The 22,136-nt window shown below is 48.1% G+C and overlaps 1 protein-coding gene across 7 annotated transcripts; it reads right to left on the bottom strand.

Moving 5' to 3' along the window:
- Positions 1 to 318: 318 nt before the first annotated feature.
- Rtkn (rhotekin) lies at positions 319 to 15,399 on the bottom strand. 7 transcript variants are annotated; one of them, XM_026397451.2, is made up of 13 exons: positions 13,839 to 13,925; positions 13,044 to 13,327; positions 6,450 to 6,649; positions 4,477 to 4,538; positions 4,327 to 4,380; positions 4,106 to 4,223; positions 3,711 to 3,920; positions 2,976 to 3,070; positions 2,778 to 2,884; positions 2,426 to 2,554; positions 1,500 to 1,668; positions 1,259 to 1,363; positions 319 to 669 (listed from the first exon to the last, which is right to left on the bottom strand). In XM_026397451.2, the coding sequence occupies exons 2-13, from the start codon at positions 13,113 to 13,115 to the stop codon at positions 341 to 343; spliced, it is 1,650 nt and encodes a 549-aa protein (XP_026253236.1). In that variant the 5' UTR covers positions 13,116 to 13,327; positions 13,839 to 13,925; the 3' UTR covers positions 319 to 340. The 7 variants fall into 7 exon arrangements, with proteins under 7 accessions (XP_026253236.1, XP_026253235.1, XP_026253233.1 ...); XM_026397450.2 differs by having other exon boundaries at positions 13,044 to 13,461; positions 13,839 to 13,900; XM_077791697.1 differs by having other exon boundaries at positions 583 to 856.
- Positions 15,400 to 22,136: the final 6,737 nt, after the last annotated feature.

A 22,136-nucleotide genomic window follows, 5' to 3' on the forward strand; every position in this document is an offset into this window, starting at 1 on the left:
TTAATGGTTGATGTAGAAGTGACAGTGGAAGTGCATTCCTCCCAGGGCTCTTCAGTGCCATCCTCAAAGCTGATTAGTGCAGGAAGGTAGGGCAAGGTGTTCCAGTTTTCTCCCAGGAAGGGTTTAGGGGGTCCCAGCCAGGACTGGGAGCAAACCCCTCAGTACCATGACAACCACACCTAAGAGGGGCTTCTGTTCCCCCTCCCCCGCCTACCCCCAATCCAGTAGAGGAAGAGGAGGCCATGCTGGCCAACTTGCTACACACAGTGCTGTCCTCAGAGCCCAACTCCATGTGGGTCTTTCTTTATTCTGGCCAGGTCCTGTTGCCAGCACCTTTCTCTCACACTGGTGACTGGAGCCAAGTACGGAGTGGGCCTTTGCTGCAGAGGCCTCTAGATCGTGGGGATCGCTGTGGCGGGAGCGGGGCAACCAAGCGAGAAGCCCCAGGGGAATGGTCTGGGGGAACAGCATCCAGGGAAAAGGTTCGGGGTCGCCCCCAGGGAAGGGGGTGTGTCCAAGCTGGGGACACTGAAGCAGGTGAGCAGGGGCTATGCAGGGCAGGCTGGTCTGTAAACATTGCTAGCCAGGGTGGGGGTGTCTCCAGCCTTGTGCCCTCCCGCTGGGCCAGGATGTCTGTCACTGCTGCGATGTCATCTATCGGCTCAATAGCTGTGGCACCAGGAAGGGGTTGAGGGGAGGGGACTTGTCAGAGCGCAGGCCCCAGATCTACCCAACCCTGACCATCACCTGTCACTGTAATAGGAAGAAAGCAAAGCCTGGATCTCAGCCGAGATTGCATTGTCTTGTAGAAGCAGCCCCTCACCTGGGCCCCCTGGGGCCACAGGCTCCGATAAGACTGTAGGATACAGGATGCAGGGTGGTGGGAAGACAGGATAGCAGAAGTGCGTGGAGGAACCAAGAAAGAGGAGAAAAATAAAAACAGTGCCAGGCAGGTGAGGGGTCAGAGAAGGAGACAGGAATCCGCATGCAGAAAGGGAAACAGAAAAGAAGAAATTAGGAAAGAAATCCATGAAGTGAATCTGGTTCTTTGGGGGTTTGTTTTGAACTTTGGTGGAGGTGGTTCTAAGAAGAATTGGAGAGGAGAAAGAAGTACAGCGGGACTGGGTGGAACATGGATTCCCAGAGATCTGCCTTAGCCCAAAGTGTACTTTCTCTCTGTCTCCATGATCTGGGCTTCCTTGAGGCCCCCAGCCCCACTTCCCATCAGGTTCCCCAGGAGGACTTTCCTCTCACTCACCCATTTCATGGTATAAGGACCCCTGCTTGGCCAGTGCTTGGGGTGGTTTGCGGGGAGCAGGAGTTTCAATTTTCATGACTTCATCACAGCACTGCTTCCACTGGCCTGCAGGAAGAGCACTGAGTGGAAGAGAGGGCCAGGTTGCCCCTCTCCACGACATTCCCTTCCATCCACTCCATCTGGTAAAAATAAGAAACCTCAGGCCCTCCCAAAGGTTCAACCCAGCTGCCTTCTCTCTTACTCATGTCAAAGAATAGCTGCCACAGAGCCTCCTTCCAGCTCTGCAAGGCTTCCCGGCTCTCAGTCTGAAGGGTGTGCGTCACCTCGTCATCCCCATACTGGTTGCTGATGCTGAGGGTGAAGGGCCGTCCTGGGGCCTGGTCCAGCTCTCCTGCCCTGACTCGAGTATCCTGCAGGAGAAAGAAGAGAGCTGCTTCCACCTCCACCGTGGCTGTAGAACACAGCAGTGACACCAAGTGGCCTAGAAGGAATGCTTGTGGGATTTTTGCTGAACCCTCATTTGCCTCCTGACCAGAGTGGGAAGGAATGGTAAGAAAGGACTAGGAATGACCTGGTCAGTGCTGAGTCAGGGAAGAAGAGTAAGGTGGAAAGAATCTGAGCAAAGCAGGAAAGGCACCAAGGTGGGCAAGAGTGCTAAGGCCCAGGGTCCCTCAAAACTTTCAGAATGTAGGCAGAGGGTTGGGGATGTAGCTCAATGGTAGAGCACTTTGCCCAGCATGCACAAGACTCTGGATTTTATCCCTAGCACTGCAAAAACACAAAGGAAAGGCAACCAAAGGGTTAGAGAGCAGCAAAGAGCAATTGGACCTAGGTAGGGAGAGATAAGGAATAAGTGGTAGATACTAATTGGAATCTCAGGTGCGTGAGGGAAAAGAACGAAAGCCCTAAACTGGCAGTGGAACCCTCTCTGGGACTTAATAGGGATGAGGATGGTGAATGGAGAGGACAGCTTTTCCAGTGATGCTATCTGTGGTTGGGGAGAAAATGGTCCCCTTAGCATCCCTGGCTCTGAAGCAGGATATGGTGCTATTAGGAGCAAGAGGCCAACCTCCCTTGTTTCTGAGCTCTGTGGCTACCCTCCTGGGGCCTGAAGGAGAGGTGCCTGGGCCCAAGCACCTAGTGGCCTCACCACCAGGGACCCATCACCTTGTTGATCACAATAGTAAATAGTGGCTCTTCCCCAGTATCTGCGTCTTCAGGTCGCCGGTAACAGAAGAGGTTTGTGCCTTTCAGGATACCATGCACTTGTGTCCCGTTCCGTAGCTCCCCTGCTTGCTGCATAAAGGACTTAATGTTTCCTGGGGGAGTCACACCCCCAGCACTCTTCTTCCCAGTCCCCCACTGATAACCAGCCCACTTTGCCCCACCTCCTGTCTGTTACTCCCTTCATCTTGCCATACCCCCTTCCTTCACCCAAATCTTCATTTGCCAGTAGTCCTGTTATTCCCAAGTGATCCAGGACTCTTCTGCTTCCTCCCACTCCTCAGGGCCCTCTCACCTGCACCCTGAGGGTACCACTTGCAGTGGGCTGAGTCATGCAGAGAGGCTGAGCTGCCAGGCGGCAACACACGCTACCATAAAGGGGCAGCCAAGCAGGGTTCTCTTCTAAGGGAGGAGGAAGTGCAGGGTGAGGTGGGAATAAGAAGGGGACTATCCCACAGCCCCTCTTGCCAGTGTCCCCAACACACACACATACCGTGACTGGCAAGGGTGAGATCGTGTGTGCGGAACCCATCTTGCACTGCTGCCAAGGTGAGCGTGGTGTGAGCCAAGAGGTGGTAACGAGGACCCCTGGAGGAGAGAGGAGTGGGCATCAGCTTAGTAAAGCGTGTGCTCAACAGCAGGAGCAGGACTGAGCAGTCCTGCCCTGTTGTTTGGCTACCCGATAGAATCCTAGCTTCCCTCCCTGCCAGGGGTTAGGAATGAACATTCACTGACCTCTTGCTAAGTAGCAGGACCTACTCTTTAGGTATGTTATCCCATTGTATTTGCTTGACAGCCTGTGAGGTTGGTGGCATTCTTCAATCAATAGATAAGACAGCATTAGGCTTAGAATTTGAGAAACTCGCCCATAATTTATGGCTCCTCAGAGTCATAAATTCTACAAGGTACTTCCAGGTGTGTGTAGGTCACACCACAAAGCCCAGGCTGCCTTGCTACAACCAAGGAGCTGTTTATCCACATCTAGAAGATGTTTTTGCAGCTGCTAAAAAGTCAAGACCCCAGAACCTAACTCTCCCTGCTTCCTATGGCCTTGTGGACTGGTTTAGATCAGAATGCCTCCCAGCTGTGTGGCCACTGCTTATTCATGTCCATCTGCACATCCTGGTGGCAGTGCAAAGTAGGTCCTGAATTCTTAAGGTTCAAAGATGACCCGTGGGCTGGACACAGCAACTGAGGGCAGCAGGGGAAAGGGGGTATGGGGCCTTACCCCACAGCTGGGGTGGGGAGCAAGATGGGACTGCTTCCGGAGCCCCCAGCACTGTCCATCGATGCCCGGATACGCCTCCCTGAGGAACGGCCCAGAGAGCTGCTAAGTTTGGTAGCAAGTCTCTTGGGGGCACCAGCCAGGGCCCCTTCTTCTTCCAGACAGGCTCCATACAGCTCCAGCCGAAGTTCAAAGTCTGGCCCTGCCTCAGTGCTACAGAAGGAAGAGGAGGGTGGTCGCATTGTGTTCTGTGGGAGGACAGAACTAGGTGGGGACTAGAGAGCTCATACAGGACAGCTCCACAGGGAAGGCCAGGTGCCCATCTCCCGCCTCCTCCCCTACGTCAGAGATTAAAGCAGAGCAGAGAAAGGAAGGAACCATGGGAGTGAGGTACTCACAAGAGTACATTGTTCTGAAAGGAGATGTCCGTGAGGGTTCTATCCACCAGGATCATCTCTGTGTCCTGAATTTCTTCCCCTAGCTGCAACAGCAGGAACACAGCCCAGCGGTGCAGATCTGGGGATAAAGGGCAAAACTGGATAAAAAAAAAAAAAGTGCCCCACAGGAGCCTCTAATCTCCTGGACTATCCCCAGAATTTGTCCAGGGTATAAAACTCACCACCCTTGTTCTTGAAATATTCTGTGTCCTTCCACATGAGTGGGATCCGGAGGTCTAGGGGACAGAGAGATAAGAATAGGTGTTGAGATGGGGCGGTGATCCTATGGCCAGGCAAGGGGTGCCAGCATCTGGGGCAGCTGTACTTCTTACCAGAGATGCAGACCCTGCCACGGCAGGGGGAGCGCTCACTGGGTGGCCCGGTGTCAGAAGGCCTGTTGGTAGATCACAATGTCCTGGCCTGGTCTTTACACACTCTTTCCCCTTTCTCTGATTCCCAAAGGTTTTAGGAGATCCTGGTCCCAGGGGCCTAGTCCCCAGGGCCCAGGCTGATATGGCCAGCTGAGAACTGTGAAGGACAGTTACTTACTGCACTCAGAGTTTTACTTGGTTTGGGGACACTGTGGCCATTGCAGCCATATTAACTCATACGTGCAGTGTACAAGCTAAGGATTCCTCCTCCTCCAAATACCCTCTTGGACCATGTCTCCAGACTCCTGCCATGGACCAATGGGACTGTGAGAAGACTGGTACCTACAGGGATTCTTCTCCATTAGACCCTGGGTAAGATAAGTTTGCAGGCTTTTCTAACGATAGGGATCCTTTCCAGCATCTCATCATTTTTTTTGATGTAAGAGGGCACTAGATCAGTTGAAATCTAATTTGACCAGTGTTTGATGAAATATTAGAAACACAAGTAGGAAATATTTGTGTTCCATTCACCAGAGAAACCTCCACCACCCCTCCCCAAGCTTTGATACACCCCTCCCCAGATACACTGCTCCTTCCCAATGCCCCAAGTTCCTCAATCCCCCACTATAAGGCCTCACACATGCAGCATCCTCCCCTCCCCCATCATCACTGGGATTCAGTGAATGTGTGTTTCTCTCCTAAAGTGACGTCAATTTGTCTACACTTACTTTTTTTTTTTTTTTAAAGAGAGAGAGAGGAGAGAGAGAGAGAATTTTTAATATTTTTTTTTTTAGTTCTCGGCGGACACAACATCTTTGTTGGTATGTGGTGCTGAGGATCGAACCCAGGCCGCACGCATGCCAGGCGAGCACGCTACTGCTTGAGCCACATCCCCAGCCTCTACACTTACTTATAATAGCACTAAATATAATTTTTGACTTAGGATCTTCATTCAGCTAAATGATGTGACACTGATGGTGATTAACTGCCAGGGACTTGGATGTACCTCACATTACACTTTGGACTATGTGGTGACTTGGGCAGGGCAGCCTGGATAGCCTCCTCCCAGAAGGCAGGGCACTCTGAGTCCCCTGGCCTACTTGCCCATCCTCTAGCTGTGAGGGGCAGCTGTGGAGTGAGTTAATACCTTCTGTTGGCTTCATGGGTGAGCTCATGGCAACCTCCCTTTGTGAGTGCCCTCATGGCTATGATAGGCATGATGCCAGTGAGGGGCTGAGACCATCTCCCCACTCTTCCCAGGTGAGGCAAGCAGGCCACTTTGCCAGAAGCCAATTCTCCAAATGACCAATATACCAAAATGATCAAATCTCAAAAATTATCAACTTGCCAAACATTTTCCCTAACCATGGCATCACCTGAGCCATTTCATTTATATCTGTCAAATCAGTAGCATCTAGTGTCAGTGTAGCTTGTGCCCTTTGAGAATGCACAATCTAATTTATGTAAATGGGTAGGCTTTCATTTAAGTGATTTTTTATTATTTGCTTTCCCAGTTCCTGCCTCTAGTGGTGAAGCCCAAGTACAACAAATTATTGTCAATTTGTGGTAAATTGGCCATTCAACAAATTGGCTACTTAAGTGAACTGACTTTAAGAAAATTAGTTTTCCAGAAGCCAGCCAGTCAGACTTATCAGATCACAGGCAGGGCTTAGCACATTAGTGCTTTTGCATTGCTTGCCCAATTCCTCAGATTGTCCACTTCCACCAGACACATCAGCTTTCTGATTCTAGCCCTACTACTCTGGGCAATACATGGCATGTGGTAAAATCCCAAGGTGTGTTCTTGGCCCCTGTCAGGCCTTCATGAGGAGGTCATCTGCAGAGCTGTCCATACTACATACGTGCACAGGCTGAAAAATCACCACCCATATAGCCACCTGCTCCCAGGGAGGCCTCAGCTCTCCCTTGCTCACCGCCTGCCAGTCTTCCCCAGCACCTGGGCCTCCTTGCGCCGCTGCAGTTCTCCCATGTAGCTGAGGATGCGGCTGTTACACACCAGCAGGCTCTTGGTGGCCTCCAGAGCCTGCTCTCGCTGGGAGCAGGCTGCCAGTAGCTTGCAGGCCCCTTCCCTCATCCGGATCTCATGGTCTAGCTTCCTCTGCAACTCTGTGTCCTAGTCAGGGTCAGGGGAAAGGTGAAAAGGAAATGTCAGGGAGCAGGCTGAAACATCCCCTTGTCCCCAAGAGAGCTGTGGCCCAGGAAAAACTATCAAGAAACTAATTTTTTAAAGAATATAACAGCAAGCAATGGATCTTAGCCTCATGTGCCCAAGAAGAACTAGAAAAGCTTTGTAAAAATACAGATGATTGGGGTGCAGTGGCATACACATAATCCTAACAACTTGGGAAGCTGAGGAGAATGATCTCAAGTTTGAGGCTTGTGTGGGCAACTTAGCAAGACCCTGTCTCAAAATAAAAACAAAAAGGGTTGGGGATATAACTCAGTAGTAGAGTGCCCCTGGGTCCAATCCCCATACCACAAAAACAAAACAGATGTTCTCATGCTTTGATGGGTGGGAGTATAGATCCCTTCTGCTTCTTTTGAATGCAATTTGGAAAAATCTATGAAATCTACCAATCCATGCATCTTTTGATCTAACCAACATCTATTCCTTTACCCTACAGATACAGTTACACATATAATACTAGGCAAGCCATATGTACAAAAATATTCATTTAGTATTGTTTTATTTATTTAATTGGTTGATTGTGGCACTTTACCCCAATCCCCCTGTCTTTAAAAAAAAAAAAAACAAAACAAAACAGAGTCTTGCTAAGTTGCTGAGGCTGGCTTCAAACTTGTAGTACTCCTGCCTCAGTCTCCTGAATCATGGGATTGTTGGTGTGAGCTATCATGCCAGCTTCAGCATTGTTTCAAATGTCAAAATTGGAGGCCCTTCAATACAGCATTGGTTTGATAAGTTATGGCACATCTATACCATGTGATATTGCAGACATTAAAGAGTAAGTAGACATATGTGTACAGATACAAAATAATCTCCAGAAAATATATTGTGAGAAGAGAAACCAGGACAATATTATACTACCATTTGTGCATGGTATATATACATATTTATATATACATTGATATGCATATTTATTCATAAAATATTAGCCAGGAATGGAAAGAGACATGGCATCATTAGGGAAGAAGCATTCCACCCATGCTGCAGAGAACCCCATACATATGTCAAATTAGAGCACCCAACACCATCTGGCCCTGAGCTTGGGAGGTAAGGTCAGCAGCAAGGAATGGGAATGGGGGTATGGGTGTTCCAGGAGTGAAGGGCTGTGCCTAAGGGCCAGAGGGGAGGTGCTGGGAGAGGAACCAGGATTTCCAGGAACATTCCCTCCAAAAGTAGTGCTTCTGGTACTTAATAGGCACTAGACAATTTATTCAGCCTCTCTAAACCATGGTAAAATGAGAATTAAAATAGTTCCTACATCCTAGGGTTGAGGATTCAGTGGGAAAGGACATAAAGCACTTAGCACAATGCCCAGCACACAGTACATGTAGATGGCAAGGATGCTTGTTTTAACAGTGATGCTACTTTGGCAGCAGTGGTATTCACCCAATGAATACTGGGGCATCCCTGTGCTGACCAAGGCTCAACACCCAAAACCCAGTTGAGAGATGAGAGATTCAAACATTAAGGGCTGTTCCATAAATGCCATGTCATAACATAACACAAGGAAACAGACTTCATTTGCTTCTGGCTTAAGGTAATCAGAAAGGCTCCAGAGAGGAGATAGAAGACTAACCCAGTCATAGTATGTAAGGTTTCAATACACAAGTGGAGGCACCCGGTTGGAAAAGGGGAATGGATGTGCCTTCCCCAAACCTGTCTTCTCCCTCATACCAGCTCTCTTCCGCACCTTGTGCCCTTGCTTCTGGTTCCAGTCTTCAAGCATCCAAGATCCCCCTAAATTCCTTCTTGCAAATGCCTTGTCCACTCTGCCTGCAAATTCCTCCTTTATATTTTCTGAACCACTGTACTAAAGCCAGACTTTCATCACTTCACCCTAGCACCATCTATTTGTTTCCTTTCCAAAATAGGCTGACCCAGTCCCAAAGCCCTCCCAGACTACATAACACTTCCCAGCCTAGCTGTATCTGTCTTCACCAGGGTCCTATCTCTGCTAAGTGTCACTGCTTGCCATCCCCTACCCCACTCCACCCAGCTTCAGTCACAAATTCCCCAAATGGGTAAAAGCAGAGGGGGAGGGGGAGGCAGTGATGTTGTCCAGCCCTCTCCTGGCTAGTCCCGGCACTCACGGATCCTTCCCTAGCCCTGTCCATTGCATGTGCAGCGTGGGCCGCGGGGTCAGGGAGCAGCACCAGCTCTGGGAGCCCGCAGGGCCGAGGGATGCAAGGAATCCGTGGGGCCCGGGCGCCGGCGCAGCTGAGCTCGTGCCTGCTGCGCTTGGGGCGCCGGTGACATCAGCTCCCAATTGCCGCGAGAGCCGCTGTGGGGCGCCAGGCACAGGCCATCCTTCCAGGAACCTGGCGGGTCTAGGTCTGGGCATTGCAACCTCGGACACCCTGCTGCAACGGAACCTCAAGGTTACCCCTATTGCTCCAGAAAGGCCTCTAGGCCCTTTGGGAGGCCCCTCCCAGGGTTGTGTAGCCATTTCCTGGGGGAAGTGTAGCGGGTGTTTAATATAAAGTGGGGAAACTGGGTCCTAGAGAGTTCCCTAGGCCCTCCATGGATAAACAGGGCTGGGGACCTAGACACCTCCCCTATATGTCCAACCACCCTCCAGCCCCAAATCACTCTCCCAGGGCTGCAGCCAAGAGTGCCTTTGAAAACTGGCTCCCAGGTTTTTTGGGTAGAGCATCCTTGTACTGTGCCCCCACCTCCCCATGCCAGGTTTTTGGGTAGAGCATCCTTATACTGTGCTCCATCCCCACCCACACACACTCTGTCCCCAAGTAGGCAGTATTTTCCCCACACTCTCCTGGGAAAGAGCCCAGGGTTGAGTGTCAGTATGGACCTGGGTCAGCTCCCAGGGGGCTGAAGGAGGATGAGTCACCAGCAGAAGCCCCAGTACACATTAGGCCTTCTGTGAACATCCCTTCCCACCCCTCCTGCTGTCTTCTGCCCCTGACTTCCTGCTCTGCTTCTCACCACCTTTTGTTCCTTTCAAAATCCCCACCAGGGCCTCCAGTTCAAATACTGGTTGAGGGACTTGACAAGCTGTGAGCATTTAATATCTGGAATCTCCATTATTATTTTTTATTATTTATTTATTTGCTGTACCAGGGATTTAACTCAGGGGAAATGTACCACTGAGCTACCCCTACAATCCCTTTTATTTTTAACTTTTATTTTTGGGGGCACCAGGGATTGAACTCAGAGGCATTTGACCCCTGAGCCATATCCCCAACCCTATTTTGTAATTTATTTAAAGACAGGGTCTCACTGAGTTGCTTAGCACCTGGCTTTTCCTGAGGCTGGCTTTGAACTCATGATCCTCCTGCCTCAGCTTTCCATGTCACTAGGATTATAGGAATGGGTCTGTGTTCATAGACTGGGGGGAGTGTTCCACCTCCTCCACAATTATTTGAGGATTAAATGGGAAAGTCTAACTGCTAGCTCAGCCTAGAATATATTTAAAAATAAGCTTTCTCTCATGCTCACCTCTCCTTTACTTGCAGCTTAAGCCACCTCCTCCAGAAAGCCTTCTTGGACTTAGTCTTCCAGGACTATCTTTCTTGCCATTCCCTGAAATATCAATGGGTGTTGTTTCTGTCTTTTGGGAACCCACTTAACTTGGTGGAGAAAGAAAATAGCAAGCTCAGTTTATGGCTCAAGGAGAGTTGACCAAAGTGAAAATTAAGCCCTTCCTGTGTCCCATGTCCCCCAAAGAGACATGTGGGAAGGGGTGCATGACAACTCTGTTCAATAAAACTTGTGATGCTGGAAATGTTCAATAGCACTTGAAATGTGGCTAGAACAACTGAGAAACTAAACATTTTATTTTATGTTAATTAACCAAAATTAAGATTGAAATATCCATCTATATGTTGTAGCATGAACAATGCAGAGGACTAAGAATGGCAAAAAGCTTTTATTTTTTATTAGAACTGGATATTGTACTCAGGGGGCTCTACCACCAAGCCCTTTTTATTTTTATTTAATTTTTTAAATTCTTATTTTTGGTACTAGGGAATGATCCAGGGGCACTTTACCACAGAGCTACATCCCCAGTCTTTTTTATTTTGATTTTGAGATAGGGTCTCACTCAGTTGCAGAGGCTGGTCTCAAACTTGTGATCCTCCTGCATCAGCCTCCCTGGTTGCTGAGATTTCAGGTGTGTGTTACTACACCCAGCTGACAAAAAGATTTTATCTCACTTGCCAACACAGGACCAATTAGGTAATGTTAGAATCCCAAAGGGTTCATTTGGCACCTTTCCTCAAAACAAAGAAAGGTGACTCTCTCCAGGCAAACAAATTAAAAGTGTCTCCTCCTGATCAGCTGAAACCAGACCAGGAATTCTGCCTCTGGCTGGCACGTGTGAAAGACACAGTCTGCACAATTTATGCCAAGTCTGTACTAAGGAAGATTCTGAAGTCACGACTGGAATCATTAGTAAAGAGTGCCATGATTGACTAGAAATGTCCACTATGATCCAGGGAGTATGGACGCAGGCTGACTAGCAGCGTACATGCAATAAGTTGACATTCTTGATGGAGACTCTACACTCCTGCCTCTAATCTTCCTCAGCAGCAACTCCCTGCCTGGTCTAGGCAGTCACTTCCACAACTTTCTCCACCTGCCCTATCTCAGAGAAAGGCCACCATACCCAGTTGCTTAGCCACACACCTGGGAATCATTCTTGGCATTCTGTCTTACTCCTCTTATACAATCATCAGCAAGCCCTGTTAGATCTACCACCTCCTTCCTTCTTTTTCTACCATGAGCACATTAATCTACACCAGCAGGCTCATCCCCCTCTGACAGCAATGTGAACATCCACTTGGTAGTCTTTTGCCACCTCTCTTTTCAACCCTCCTCACCAGACCTCCCCCCACCCACCACCACCCAGTTTATTATCTACAACATCGATTCACAGCAGATGAGGCTGGCTATGGTGGTGCATGCCTGCAATTAATCCCAGCAACTGAGGTTAGGGGTAGGCTGAGGCAGGAGTATCCCAAGTTCGAGGCCAGTTTGGGCAACTTAGCAAGACCCTGTCTCAAAATTAAAAAAATAAAAGAGTTTAGTGGTAGAGCACTCCTGGGTTCACTTCCCAGTATGGGGGATGGTGAGATGAGTTGTTCCTCTGCTTTAAATCCTTCCATAGACCAACATCATACCAAGGGTACAATCTAAGTGCCTTGTCATAGCCCTCAAGTCTTGAATGATCTAGCTCTTTCCCATTAGCTTCACTTCAACTACTATATTCCAGCCACACTGAATTGCTTTCTTTCCTACAAACTTATTACCCTCATCCTTGTCTAAGAGCCTTTGCCCTTGCTATACCCTCTGGAAAAACCTTCCTCCAATCTTCACCTCTTCAAATCCTCCCACACCTCCACACTTAATGCTACCTCCCCCATCTGATTTTGAATGCGCTCCCTTGTCTTCAGCATATTGTCACTATGATATTATCTGTGTATTTGCATGATTATTATCTGTTCTTCCACTAGAATGGACCTTTCCTGTCTTGTTTGTCCTTGGTCTAGAAAGGAGCTTGAGGGGCTGGGGATGTGGCTCAAGCGGTAGCGCGCTCGCCTGGCATGCGTGCGGCCCGGGTTAGATCCTCAGCACCACATACCAACAAAGATGTTGTGTCCGCCGAGAACTAAAAAATAAATATTAAAAATTCTCTCTCTCTCTCTCTCTCTCTCTCTCTCTCTCTCCTCTCTCACTCTCTCTTTAAAAAAAAAATAGAAAGGAGCTTGACATACTGTATATGTTTAATAAATGTGTTTAAGAATGAATAAATAGGGCTGGGGTTGTGGCTCAGTGGTGGAGCACTCGCCTAGCACATGTGGGGCCCTGGGTTCGATCCTCAGCACCACATAAAAATAAATTAAAGATATTGGTCCATCTAAAACTAAAAAATAAAATATTTTTTAAAAAGAATGAATAAATATCTCTCTACCATCTCCAGGGCCAGCAGAATCTTTATCCTGGCCCAATATCTCTATTTTCTTCTCAACTGAGCTACATCTTTTCTGCAAACTGCTCTCAGTTGAACTCTCCCCATTCCATACATGAAAGGCCTTGCCCCCCATAATAGCCACCTACAACAATCCACAGAGCTTCCAAAAATAGGTGTGAAGACCCCCACTATCAACAGGATGTTCTGTCAGCAGAAGTGGGTCTGGGCCCACACACTGCACCCAACAAAAGACAAAAAGAATCACCTGTCCCTCTCCCCACTTAAAAAGCAGGCCATGCCCTCCCCCACTCAGCCCCAGCAGGAATGAGCAAGACCCCAGAGGGTCTGGGATGCAAACAGAGGAAATATGTTCTTCAGGAGTAGGGGCATTACCTCCAGGCTGAGTGCCATCTGCCGAATGTAGAGCATATTCAGGTCCTCCAGGATGTGCAATCTGTCCTGCATCTCTGTGCCCCCCTGAGCCTTTCCCTTGTCAGCCCCTCGGTGGGGGGTGGGGCAGGTAGGCACCAGTCCCACAGTCCTCCCACTGCTCCCTGGTCTTGAGAAAGGTGGCCAGCTCTTGGACAGAGGGCAGAAGCTTCCCCTGTCCTTCTGCACTGTTAGACCCCCTCTGGCTGCAGTGACAAATTTTCCTCACCTACTCCTGTTTCAAAACCCTGGTGGGAGCCAGGAAGGGGAGGAAAGGAAAGTGAGGTGAGGATTAGCAGGGTTCTGGGAGTGGAAGCCAGCTGCAGAGTGGGCTCTGGGCACAGAGTGTCCAGTCTTGCTTTGGTGGCAGCTGTTCTCCCAGCTGTGGAAGAAAAAGGCCCTTTCATTCCCATTATGGCCCCTCCCCAGCCCCCGCCCACATCCCTGGCCTGGTGGACAGAGAATCTATGTGTGGAGAGGGCAATGAGGGGCAGGCACAGCTGGAAGGGGGTAGGAAGGGGACACCTCCTGCAGGTTCCACAGAGTCCTGGGGTTTGTCAGGAGTTTGGAGCTCTCACAGAGGGCTTCTGACTTAGTTTGACAAAGTTAGGAGAAACAGCAAGCAAAGTGGGTACTTGAGGGGAGATGAACCGAGGGACTGGGACAAAGCGGTGAGTCGGTAATGCGGCCCAGATCCCAGGGCCACCCTTTCCAACTCGGGCCCCCATCCAGCCCGCCCCACCCTGGGCTCACAATTACCTCGCTTTTCCAGCAGAAGGGAGGAAAGAAAGGGAGAAAAGCAGGGGTGTGCCTGTCTGCTGCTGCCCCCGCTCCCCTCTGCGGGCCCCTTCCCTTCCAGACAGGAAACCAGCCCCGAGTCCCAGCCAGCTGCAGTGCTGCCCCCCCCCCTCCACCCCTGGCCCACGGAGTCACACTCTCCTGGGCGGCCAGCCTGGCCCTGAGGCTCCGCCCCGGCTGCTCGGCGCTGGCCCCTGAAGGCCGGGCGAACCCAGGGGCGGCCGGCTCACAGGCCCCTCCTCCTGGTCCCCGGCCTCGCCCCTTACTCCCCCACGCTGGCTCCACGCGGGTTCCTTAAGCAAAGTTGCTGCGGGGGCGGAGGGGGGGCGACAAAAGCCCTCTCCCCCATTCCACTAGCTTCTGACTCCGAGAAGGCCTGGGACACCGGGACACCGGAGTGAAAGGGCCTTTGTTCTGGGCAGCCTGGACGGAAAGGGCAGAAGCCAGGCCTGGAATCCCAGTCGGGAGGGAGAGGGGGCCCGGAGGAAGGCCCACCTCACTTAACCCTTTCCAGGCCCGGGAGGGAAAGACAGCTTGGAATTGGGCTCTCCTTGGGTGAGTGAGGTTGACCTTGAGGACAAAAGTGTCTTGGAGTTGGCTGCGCGCCCTCTCAGTCCTGGCTCAGCCTCACTCCTCCAGCCCCTCCCCATGTTCTTTGGGGGAATTGCAGGTGGCACGCAGAAGCCCGCAATGTTTAGACCAGTGGCCCTGGGGTAGGTAGACACTCCCAACCTAGAGGCAGATCTACTCTTAGGCCCCAGGAAAGAAGGCGGAAAGTTGGGTGTGGCAAATAATCCCAAAGAGTTAAAAAAGACACCTCCCCACAAGCTCTCTGGCAGGGCCACATAGGAGCCGTTTGGGGAGGACTCCAGCTAAGCGGCAGACCTGGACTGATGACAGAGGCTGGCCCAGAGGGTTGAGACAGGGTTTGGGATAGGGCTGGCGATCGGGGGAACACCGACAGCCAAAAGAACGAGAGTTTGGGGTCCACCTGGCTGCCCACCGCCCTTGGCCCAGAGATGCCAGGCACATCTTGGGAATCGAGCCTGGGGTCCTTCTAACTGAGGTCAATCGAAGTTTTTCCAGGCAAAGGCAGATCGTCCCAAACCAGGCCAGGGAATGAGTAGGGCTGTATGGATCCGACCCACCACTGCGCAGATGGTCCGCATCTTACTTTGTAAGTCAGCAGTTCCCGCCAGCTTGGACCCGGACCGCGGCGTCTCCGCCCCTCCGCATGCACGGGCGAGGGCGGGAGGCAGAGGCGCCCAGGGCTGCGTGCTGGTGCCCGGGAAGGGCAAGGAAGGGACTCTGTCTCTCACCTCGGGCTGGTCGCTGAAGAGGCTAAGTCGGAAGCGGCCGCGTTTGAACTCCATCTCCAGGGCGGAGCCCCTGGCCACTGTGACCCGGCTCCGGTGATTTCGGGTAAACATGCTGGTAGCTCCGCGCCTTTGCCTGCCCAGGGTGCTCCCTGCGCTCTCCCGCTCTCGTCTGCTTCTGTCCCTCGACGCCCGCGCGCCCGTCAGACCGGGAATCTCCAGCTGCCTGGTTCCCAAACCCCGCCCCGGAGACGACACCTGGGCCGGGCTGGGCGCGGCACCCTACTCTCCCACCCCCGCCAAAGGCTTGGCCCGTCGGGCCAGTACGGGTGCCAGCGAGCCTGGCCAGACAGCCCCACAAACAAGGACACCCTACACTTCACGAGCACCGCGTGGGCGCATCCTCCCTTCCGGCCCGGGTCTCAGGCGCCTCACCTGGGAATGGGAGGACCCAAAGAAGCCCCGCCCCCATCCGCTCCCACCTGTCAAGCCCGAACCTTGAAGCGCGGAAAATCCCGTGGTCACATGGTTCGTCTTGTTGAACACTCCGTGTGCACACTGCACACTCCGCTGAAGCCAGGGCGGGGTCCGCCCAATCTCACCCCAAGCAGCCATTTCAACTTTCTAAAGTCCCAAATATCCCTTGTCTTCCTCAACCCTTAGGCTCCCCTCCACAGCTATCCGTCCATTCCCAGGGGCCACCATTCACAAAGGGGTGCTTATATATGCCTTAGAACTCCAGTTTCTTCACTAACTAGCCAGGGATACTTGGTCCAATCATTGAACTTTCTGAAGTTAAGTTTTCTCATCTATTCAATTGGGATATATAATTATCCCTACTCTGGCAAGTTGCTGTGAGGATTATATATGAGAACGAGTGTAAAATGCCCAGCATAATGCCTGACACAAGGCAAGTAACCCAAAAGTAGAGCTATGAAGATGAAGGAACAAGTGCAACACCTTTATGCCCCTGGATGTGCCCTACTAGCCTCAGCATACTGATTCCAAACTTATGTTGTTTGAGAGCGTGAGGACTTCCATGACCTCAATACTGACCATGTAGCTTTGCTGGGTGCTGAGACAGGGTTACCAGTCCCTGCTTCTGCAGAAACAGGGTTCCTTTCTTTCCCTCAGAAAGCCAAAAGGGATAGAAGGAAATGGCAGAGTATTAACTTTCAGATCACATATGAAGTGTCTCCTGGAGGCTTTGGAACTTACTGGGGAGAACTTGAGAGAAGGTAAGACTCCTTCATGGCTGATGGGCTGGAACCAGAGCCATACCAGTCTTTAGCTCCTAGGGAGTCTGTGCTATAGAAAATTACTCAATATTCTTTTGGAAAGTCAGACTTTAAATTACTTAGCAAAGAAGGAAAATTACTGGCTTATGGAATTTAATTGTTCAGGGGCTTTAGGAGTGGCTCCATCCAGGCACTGGGTGTCACAAGGATGCAGTCTCTCTTCATCACTTAGTTCTTCCAACTTCCTTCATGTTGGCCTTATACTCCACAGGATAAACAAATTGCTACCAAAAAGTTTGGGTCTGCATCAGGCTTAAATTTAGTTGAAAAGATGACATCTGTTTCACAAGGCTAGGGTACATATTTGGGATTCACAGTGAGCCATTTGGAATCATTTAACCATCCCAAACCAATCACTGTAGCCAGAGGGTTGACTGAACCTGAGCCAATTGTTGTAGCTAAGAGTGTTCTGTGTTTCAGTCTGCCAATCCTGATTCACAACTTGTGCAATCCTGGTTTCAATTCTCAGCACCTCCTAGTTGGAACCCAGTAAGCTGGGAGTGTGAGAGAAGGAGAGGAAGAGGTTAATCCCTAAAGAATGTTCCAGATACTGTTACCAAAAGGTGAGGGAAAGGATGATGGACATCAACAAACATCCTCTATGCATAAAAATTTACATGAAGAATGGACTTCTAGTAAGTAGAAAAATAAATCTTTTTTGTTCATTTGTTTGTTTGAGGGATTGAACCCTGGGAAACTTAACCACCAAGTCCCATCCCATCTCTTTTTTTATATTTTATATTTTGTTAGAGACAGGGTCTTGCTGAGTTGATTAGGGCCTCGCTAAGTTGCTGGGGCTGGCTTTGAACTTACAATCCTCCTGCCTCAGCCTCCTGACTTGCTGGGATCACAGGCATACACCACTGTGCTGGGCAGGAAAAGAAATTTTTTTAAAGTGTATTTCTAAAAAAGTCCATGGCACCTGAGATAAACCTCAAAGGATGCGTGAAGGGAAAGAAGAAAACATTTTTTCTTAATTTCTTCAAATATCAACTATCACTCCTTTAAGCTGTAAGCTCAGCAGGGAAGGACAGTCTGTTGTCCAGTTTTATCCCCAGTGCCTGGCACACAGCAAGTGCTCAATAAACATCTGTTGAAGTAAATAAAAGAAGCAAGCAGATTTGAGAATGTTTGACTAAGAGCTATTTTGTTGGATTAAAACAATTATTTTCAAATGTTTGTTTTTCAGCAAAAGAGACTTTTTCTCCCCAAATGAAATCTTACCCAGAATATGTGAGATTGATTTGAATCAGTGCCACTTGTGGAAGCACTAGCTGAAGGCTCACACCATGTGCTCTCCACAGGCCCTTGGCAGCCCCCTTCCATTAAGGAGCATGGCACTGTGACCCTGGTCTACCAGGCACAGCAACAGCATCACTAGAATCCCAGCTACTCCCGAGACTGAAGCAGGAAGATGGAGATCCAGGCCAACCTGGGCAATTTATCAGGACTCCATCTTAAAAAGGCCAGGTGTGGTAATACATGCCTGTAATCTAGCAACTCAGGAGGCTGAGGCAGGAGAATCACAAATTTGAGTCCAGCCTCTGCAACTCAGCAAGACCCTGTCTCAAAATAAAAAATAAAAAAGGCTAGAGACATAGCTGAATGGTAGAGCATCCCTGGTTCAATCCCCAGTGTAGGGTGTTGCGGGGATGAATTAAAACAAATTAAAATGAAACAAAACAATCCCTCCAAGCGCCCAAACTGAAAATTTCTGGTTTAAGACCCCAGCAAGGGCTGGGGTTGTGGCTCAGTGGTAGAGCGCTTGCCTAGCAAGTGTGAGGCACTGGGTTCAATTCTCAGCATCTCATATTAATAAATGAATAAAATAAAGATCCACTGAAAAATTATATATATATATATATATATATATATATATAGAGAGAGAGAGAGAGAGAGAGAGAGAGAGAGAGACAGAGAGAGAGACAGAGAGAGAGAGAGACAGAGAGAGAGAGACAGAGAGAGAGAGACAGACAGAGAGACAGAGAGAGAGAGAGACAGAGACAGAGAGAGAGAGACAGACAGACAGAGAGAGAGAGACAGAGAGAGAGAGACAGAGAGAGAGACAGAGAGAGAGAGACAGAGAGAGAATTTTTTTAAAAATATCCAGGCAAAAGGTAAAATAAAAAATATTTAGAAAGAAGGTTGAGTTGAAATCTTGCCTGAGTTTGTACTCATTGGGCTGAAGATTTTGAAAAGGAGAGACACAGAATTACATTTTAGAGATCATAACTTGACAGCCTTTTGCTAAAGCAGTTGGAGGAGTTGCAACAGTGAAGCCAGCTGACATTACTCTCTACCAAGAGAGGAGAAGGAAGGACCAAAATGTCTTTAGATTTATTTATCTATTTTTGTGGTACTGAGAATTAAACCCAGAGCCTGTGCATGCTAGACAAGTGCTTTACCACTGAGTTTACTTCAATCCTTTCTATTTTTGATTTTGAGACATGGTTTCATTGAATTGTTGAGGCCATCTTCAAACTTGTAATCTTCCTGCCTCAGCCTCCCAAGTTGCTGGGATTACAGGAGTGATTACAGGTGTCCGCTGCACCCAATTTTATCTTTATTTTTTGCAGGATTAGGGATTGAAACCAGGGCCTCGCCAGGATAGGCAAGTGTTTTACCACTAAGCTGCATCCCCAGCCCTTCTATGGGTTAATTTTTAAATTAAGTTTTATTTGAAAAATATTTGAAAATATGTATACATATTTATAAAAAACTAATGCAATTTTTTAAATACTAGAAAGCAGAAATAAATAAATAAGATTATATCTTCCTCTCTCCCTAATCCATTCCCTGAGGAAATCACTGAGTGAGTTTGATTCAGTAATGTTTCAAAATATACTTGTTTATAAGAGACAATGGCTGAATTTTTCAGAATTGTGCATGTCAGTTAACACTGCTTTAATTAAAAATTCAATGATGGGGGCTGGGGATGTGGCTCAAGCGGTAGCGCGCTCGCCTGGCATGCGTGCGGCCTGGGTTTGATTCTCAGCACCACATACAAACAAAGATGTTGTGTCTGCCGATAAATAATAAATATTAAAAAAAAAATTCAATGATGGGCTGGGGATGTGGCTCAAGTGGCGGCCAGATCGCCTGGCACGCGAGCGGCCCGGGTTTGATCCTCAGCACCACATACAAACATAGATGTGTCCGCCGAAAACTAGAGAATAAACATTAAAAAAATTCTCTCTCCCTCTCCCTCTCTCTCTCTCTCTCTCTCTCTCTCTCAGAGATCTCTCTCTCTCTCTCTCTCTCTCTCTCTCTCTCTCTCACACACACACACACTCTCTCTCTTAAAAAAAATTCAATGACATAAATTTACAACTAAATAAATTATATTAAGGCAAAGGTGATAAATACTAAAAACTCATCACTTCCTGATCATTTTAGTACATTTTGCTGTTATCTCTTGAGGCCATTTTCATGTATAGGATCTGTATGGTGAAAATGCTATCTATTGAGGTGCTATTGCACATCTCTTCCCAACTGTGTTCAGTGATGTCACGTTTGAAACTCCATGCTGGGAATAGCACACAACAGAAATAGGTGAACATTACAAATCAGTGCTGTTTTGTTCTGGGGAGCTTTGTTAAACATTTACCAGGATGCCCCTGATCTGATGCATAGCCTTGCCAACTTTCCCCTTTGTTTATTCCTGTAAGTATATGTCCCTGACTAGGAAGTAGATATTTGAGGAAGGTATTGTGAGCCACAAAGGATAAAAATCATCTTCCTATTTCTGCAGTCTCCCACAGGACAATACTGGAAGGATTAGGGAAATATTTACGTTCCCTCTTACCTCTTCACAGTCCAGGGGTAAGCACTTGGCCTAAGTCAAACAACTGGAATGTTCCCAACTGGACTTTGAATCTTGGAGTACAGACGAGACCTAGAGAGAGTTCGTGATATGTTCACTGTGCCTGCAGCCCCTGAGGAGTGGGTGGTGGTACCAGCAGGAAATCCTCACCAACAAGTTCCTGTGGCATGAATTCAGGGTGGCCTTGGCATAACCTCAGTCAAATGTTCCTGTTTTCTAGCCTGCCTTGGTTCTCAGTGCTTATCTGGGAAAAGTACAAGATGAGCCCAAACATTTTGTAGTGTCTGAAAGTTAAAAAAAAAAAAAACTCAGAAAATGATAGAAATATATCAAGAGGAAACAGAAGCAAGCCCAAAGGAATGCCAACTGATCAAATATGGGACACACAGGAGCATCAAAATGATAGCAAAGGCCCAGAGCAGTGGAGCATGCCTATAATCCCAGCTACTGGGAGGCTGAGGCAAAGGGATGGTAAGTTTGAGGCCAGCCAGGGCAACTTATTTTATAAAAATAAAAAGGGCTGGGGGTATAATTCAGTGGTAGAGCTCACTCAAGTTCAATCCCCTGTATTGCACACTTGCACATGTGCATGCGCACACTCACACAAACACACACACACACACACACACACACACACACAAAATCAATGGATTCAACCCAATGATTGAAAGAAACAGGAATCTATACAGGTATAAATAAATATATGTAAATAAATATAAGGACACATCTCTTCTTTAAAGTTGGATGCCAACTAATAGATAGATATAAATACAATAATAAATATAGGTCACCATTTGGCAATTATTACAGCACATAATAATGTACCAATGGATAGAGGTTCAATGGAGAACAGGATACTAAGGTAGTTTCAAAATGTTTCCCCTGAGAATACTTGTTATTTACAAAGATAAAAAGGGTGACTTATAGTGGAAGAAGCTGGCAGACACTATCTTGACCAAGGTTATCATCTGTGGTAGGATGGGTTGACATCATATGTCTCCTGATAAAAGACACTGGGAAGACCACAGCATAATTTTTGTGTGCATGGTATTTCTGCTACAAATTTATAAGTCTGGAGCCAAGGGCACACCAGACAGACCCAGGCTGAGGAACATCCTACAAAATCAAACACCATACTCTAAAATTATAATGGTCATGAAAGACACGATAGGAGTAAAGAAATGTTCTGTGTTGAAACTGATTAAAGAGATGTGATAAATAAATGTAATAGATGATCCTGAGTTTGGACTTGGACTGGAAAGGAAAAGGAGATATTGCACATTTGTGAAGTTTGAATGGAATCTGTGAATTGGATGGTGGTGTTGTTTCAAGATTAATTTCCTGGTTGGTAAGGTTGCATGAAAATTATAGAATAATGAACTTGTTTGGAGGATATACATTCTGAAATAATTAGGAATGAAATAGCATCATGTTTGAGATTTGCTGTCAAATTGATCAGGAAAAAAATGAGAACCAATACGAGCATAGGTAAATATTAATAATTGCAGAATCTAGCATACGAAGATATGAGTTCTCTGTATTCTTCTTACATTTTTTTCTATAAATTGGAAATATTTAAAAATAAATTAACTTTTAAAAATAAAGGCAAGAGGGCTGGGGATGTGGCTCAAGCCGTAGCACGCTCGCCTGGCATGCATGCGGCCCAGGTTGGATCCTCAGCACCACATACAAACAAAGACGTTGTATCTGCCGAAAACTAAAAAGTAAATATTAAAAACTCTCTCTCTCTCAAAAAAAAAAATAAAATAAATACGTAAATAAAGGCAAGAGCCAGGTGCAGTGGTGCACACCTGCAATCTTG

Source organism: Urocitellus parryii, chromosome 12 (assembly GCF_045843805.1).
Source record: "Urocitellus parryii isolate mUroPar1 chromosome 12, mUroPar1.hap1, whole genome shotgun sequence".
Classification (NCBI taxonomy): Eukaryota; Metazoa; Chordata; class Mammalia; order Rodentia; family Sciuridae; genus Urocitellus; species Urocitellus parryii.